The sequence below is a fragment of the Macrobrachium rosenbergii genome, chromosome 25 (assembly GCF_040412425.1).
Source record: "Macrobrachium rosenbergii isolate ZJJX-2024 chromosome 25, ASM4041242v1, whole genome shotgun sequence".
Classification (NCBI taxonomy): domain Eukaryota; kingdom Metazoa; phylum Arthropoda; class Malacostraca; order Decapoda; family Palaemonidae; genus Macrobrachium; species Macrobrachium rosenbergii.
The window spans coordinates 1450751-1456184 of NC_089765.1; the positions used below are offsets into that span (position 1 = coordinate 1450751).

The 5434-nt window shown below is 38.6% G+C and overlaps 1 protein-coding gene across 1 annotated transcript; it reads left to right on the forward strand.

Moving 5' to 3' along the window:
• The first annotated feature begins 1618 nt into the window (after positions 1-1618).
• Positions 1619-2107, forward strand: LOC136852092 (uncharacterized). The gene has a single exon (XM_067126545.1). It carries the CDS (start codon positions 1619-1621, stop codon positions 2105-2107), a length of 489 nt encoding a protein of 162 aa, XP_066982646.1.
• Positions 2108-5434: the final 3327 nt, after the last annotated feature.

Here is a 5434-nt window from a genome sequence, read left to right on the forward strand (position 1 = left end):
TATAAAGTCTTAGGCTTAAATTGGAACATCTCTAGTGATGAACTAACAATAACACCTAATCATCTTAAGACCGGTCAAACAAAACGTGAAATTCTAAGTGCAATTGCCCAAATTTATGATCCTTTAGGAGTGCTTATCCCTATTACGATACGAGCTAGAATATTCTTGCAGGATTTGTGGAAACAGCAGTTGAAATGGGATGATCTACTTTCAGTTCCTTTATTAAAACAGTGGAATGAGTTGTCCAATGACTTAGAGAAAGTCTCAGTATTTCCTTCTCCAGAAGCACTAATCTGGAGAAAGCGGTTTATCTACACATTTTCTGTGATGCTAGCATAACAGCTTATGGTTGTGTGGCCTATCGAGCAAGTGGGAAAACTTCGTCTCTGATTATGGCAAAGGGTAGAGTAGCACCCATTAAAGAGTTGACTGTACCTAAATTAGAATTAATGGCTTTGTTGTTAGGTGCAAGATTGTGTAAATTTATAGTTGAAACTTTTGAAGAAAATAAATTTGAGAAAATAATAATTTGGTCTGATAGTAAAGTTGCCCTGGGATGGTTAGTGACAAAGAATAATTTGCCAGTATTTGTGAAAAACAGAGTATTGGAAATTAACTCTATAACTGCGGGGATCGTCTTTTCTTACGTCCCATCTTCAGAAAACCCTAGTGACTGGATTACTAGAGGAAAAAAGACAGAAGAAGTAAGAAATAACTCCTTTTTGGTGGGAGGGACCTCCCTGGTTAAAATCAGAAAACCACACCTATCCTATTGACAGGACATGGGTGAAAGAAGCACAAACACAGGAAGTTATTCAGGTCCATCTTGTAGGGAACAGTGAAAAAACCCATCTGCTGACCTGGGAAAGATTTAGTAGAGTGGATAAATTTTGTAAAACTATAGCTTGGATAATGCGATTTATTCACAATTGCAAATCAACTGGCTGTAGGAAAATTGTAAGTTTAACCCTGGAAGAACTTCAACAAGCTAAAAATAAAATGATTATCCTCTTACAAAAGGAATACTTTCTGGAAGAATATAAAGCTTTGGAAAGGGGGGATAAAGTTTCAAAATTGACCCCATTAGTACAATTGAATCTCTTCTTGGAAGAAGGTATTATAAGATGCAGAGGAAGATTGGAACATGTCGCACAGGCGGCAGAAATAAAATTCTCAATCTTGCTGCCAAAAAGTTGTTTTCTCACAAGATTGATAGTAAGGGAGCATCACTGTTTACAAGCTCACATGGGAGTAAATGCAACCGTGGCAAGTGTGAGACAGGAATACTGGGTCCCACAGCTTCGCCAATTATCCAAAAGTGTAAGACATCATTGTATAATCTGTAAGAAAACACAAGGAGACCCTACCGTGTGAATATTGCTCCACCATTGCCAGAATTTCGTGGTGCAGAAAAACAACCCTTTAGCGTTACAGGGTAGATTATACAGGAGCGTTGTTAACCAAGGAGAAACATCAAAATCCTGAAAAAGCCTATATTGTGTTGTTTACTTGTCCAGTTACTAGAGGAATCCATATCGAATTAGTAAAAGATCTGTCCTGCGATTCGTTTCTTATGGTGTTCCGAAAGTTTTGTAGCCGTCGGGGATTTCCTTCTTTAATGCTAAGTGACAATGCTACTACCTTTGTATCGGCTTCAGATTATTTGAAAAACATGGCAGAAAGTTCCTTAGTGCAAGAACACCTGAATGCTATCGAATGTAAATGGAAGTTCATACCAGCCAGAGCACCTTGGTTTGGAGCTATATGGGAAAGATTGATTGGTCTTTTGAAAACATGTCTGAAGAAGGTAATAGGTCAGGCCTTTCTCAGCTTTAGTGAACTTTCCTGTGTTGTGACTGAACTTGAAGCAATTATTAATGACAGACCCTTAAGTTATACTCCGGGAGATCTAGACCAGTTGGATATTCTGACGCCCAATCATTTGATTTTAGGACGTAGATTGAGATCTTTCCCTAGGGAAGTCATAGATTGGAAAGATGAAACTAAGGATCCTCTGTATGGAGAAAATAAGGATGTTGGAAAGCGATTTTTGTACATCACGAAAAATGTGATGACCTGTGGAAAAGGTGGGAGAGAGAATATTTAACTTCTCTCCGAGAAACTCATCGGGTGGGAATCAGACACGAATTTTGGCCCAAAATGGGAGATGTTGTGTTGATACACGATGAAGGACCGAGAAGTCGTTGGAAGCTCGGTCAAATTGTCAAATTACACGTGGGACAGGAAGATGTCTTACGCGTGGTTACTTTAAAAACCCCACAAGGTCAGGTAATGAGACCTGTTGTCAAGCTATATCCTTTGGAATTATGGCAAGAGACTGATGTTGTCATATCTGAGAAAACTGATAACAAGAGCACCCGACCAATCAGGAAAACGGCACAGGCGGCTACTGAGGCCAGAAGAACCCTTATTCAAGCGGGACAATTATAACTGTAAATATTGTTTGTTTGTTGGGAGTGTATCGTGACTCAAGATGGAATCACGATAGTGCATTTATAAAGACCAGTAAGCAGTCATTTATCTTTTATTTTGTAAGGAAATAATATGAACATTATGCAATGTGAGATGCGTAGAAAATTATATAAGTTGTATTGAATTGTTTGTAATAATATAATATTTCTTTGTGTCAAGTGTTTTTTGAAGAGTAAAATACACTCAATGGTTGTTTGACTCTAAGCAATCTTTAACGAGTTAAGGATTGTCGTTAGCGAATGCGGGTCGCGCATGCGTGGACGTCAGTCAGCTCTGACTGATTTGAGTTAGAATTGAACAGTACCGGCTCAGTTGTTTAACAGTGAGGGTCATTGTTACCCTACGGTATCTCGTAATGTAGGGGAAAGGGAATTAACACAGCTTCGAGAGGAGTTCTTACCATCATGTGCTACAGCTAAGTTTACGATTTTATAAGTGTTTTGTTGAGGTGATAATATTGAAGGGCATGCATGCACTATAGATATTGTTACTGGCAGGCATTTGTAAAATGAATAGGATTATTCTTCGGGTTGCCGGATAGGAAACTTTACAATAAATATTTTAAGGTTAGTAATAAATATAAATAATCTATTTCTGGTCAAACAATGATTTTATACGATCACAGGATATGGTAAATTAAATTGTATACATGAACACAACGCAAATTCTCGATTTATTGAATGAAAGGAACAGAAAAGAATCCTTGGAAATCTGTTAATGAACCTGGTAATATGCGAACCAAATCAGGGTAAATTTAGGTTTTCATATTGATTGAATATTCTATATGTTTACTATTTTGGATTCTTTTGAGTAAATATAAGTGCCCCGGCCGATTTTTAGTATAAATGTGTTTATACATTGAAAGAAGATACTAAGTATGTTCTAATGAAGAAGGAAATTAGTGGCGGTAAGTCCTATCGGTCTAGAAAACACAACTTGAATATTTGTACCTACAGAAAAAAACAAAGTCCTTCATGTTGTTGTCTCTGTCGTATCACCTATTTTACTGAGCTCCTGTTCGTTCGTTTGTGTGCTGCGCAGTCTCAAATTGTCATGGGGAAACCACACCTTCCGAATGACATCACGAAAAAAACTCCACCCAAAAAGTGACATCATTAGACAATACCCAGTCGTAAATAAGCACGTTTCAATTTTCTCTGAAACAAAAGAAAGCACAGTGTTTTCAGCCAATGACAAATATTGTACGTTACCAAGTCGTTCATTTTTTCGGCAAATACACCTATTTTCTCCAATTAAGCGTTACTTGCACTAGCGCCATGAGTAAATTAGCAGGGCCGTCTACAAGCTCCGATTTTGCTCCCCAGGAAAGTTTCCCCGCAGTGTGTGAAAATTGTTACGTGAATTATAGAGATTTTACAAACTATTATGGGCATATGGAAAGGCTCGTAACATTTGCCCAAAGTCACGGTTTAATCAAGAGTGAACACATTTGCCCGACATGTAAGGAAAAGTGCCGTCTTGACTTGAACAAAAAAGCCTTTCGGTGCGATAAAACCTATGTAGTGTCCAAAAAGAGAAAAAAGTGTAATTTTTATGTCTCAATATTTAAAAACACATGGTTCTCCAAGTCTCACGTGGATATTGAAACTAATTTAACATTTTGCTTTATTTTTGTATCTGATTGGTTTTCTTATAAGTTTGCTAGTTTTGAGCTTCATCTCAGCGATCCCACCATCAATGATTCGGCTTCATTTTGTTGGGAAGTAATAGTAAATTGGGTATTTAGACGGTCTCATAAAATTGGAGGGGAGGGTAAAATAGTGGAAATTGATGAATCAAAATTTGGTAAGAGGAAGTAGGCAGAATTATAGAGGGTCAGTGGGTATTTGGGGGGCATTTGTAGGGAAACTAGGGAGTTCTTTATGGTTCCTGTTGAACAACGTAACTCTGAGGTTTTGCTTGCTGTCATTAAACAGTACATCGAACCAGGAACAACAATCATTTCCGATTGCTGGAAAGCATACGATTGCCTGGCAAGCGAGGGCTACAAACATTTACAGGTCAATCACAGTGTAAATTTTGTTGATCCACAAACTCGTGCCCATACCAATACCATAGAGAGACGGTGGAGGGATGTCAAGAATTTGGTCCCAAAATATGGCCGACGCAAAAAACATTTTGTTGGATATTTAGCCGTTGCATATTTTAAATTGCACATTCAAGACCCCTTACGAAGGTTTCATGCCTTTGTGAAAGCTGCTGCTGAACTCTATCCTCCACTGTAAGGTAAGCTATTTCCTGTATTTTGATTATCGTGTGAAATATGCTGGAGTATTGTCTCTCAGTTAGCCTAATGGCCGCTCAAATTTTTCGGAATTGTCATGAAGTGTGCAGGGAAGGTAGTGCCCTTAAGGGGGTCGCAGGGGGCGAAGCCCGCCCCGCTAGGCCTAGGTAGGGGTACGGCGCCCTAGGTTAGGTTAGGTGGTTGTTTGGTTAGGTAGTGCCCTGGAAATCACTTTTCTCCTGCTCCCCCCCACCCAAGAACCCCGGTTCCCACTGGGGTCCCCCAAGATTGTTAGATGGGAAAAAGGGTGTAATTGCTTGATGCCACCAATATTAATGATCAGTTTCAGCATAATCAATAAAAAATACATCGGAAAAATATATATTCTTATGCAAACAAGAGACGGAGCTCTCTGATGTGTTGGTATTTATAACACATACTACAATTCTTCGTTCTTACCTGCAAGGTAAATATGATGTATTTAGTATTTGAGGTTTGGTCCCATTCTCGTCGCAGATGTCCGAGGATGAAGGGGGATAATAAAGCTATATCTTTCAGCTCGTGTTTATTCTCTGCTACATTTGAGAAGAAGGCGGTAACAGATGTATACAAAATACAAAAAGCATATACAATGGAATCATAAAATGGAATCATAACAGACATATGAGCATCGGAGCTCGATCCACAATAAGGAAT

Bases quoted from the DNA above. Each gene is read 5' to 3' on its own strand.
- LOC136852092 (XM_067126545.1), top strand. From the start codon at position 1,619: ATGCTAAGTGACAATGCTACTACCTTTGTATCGGCTTCAGATTATTTG.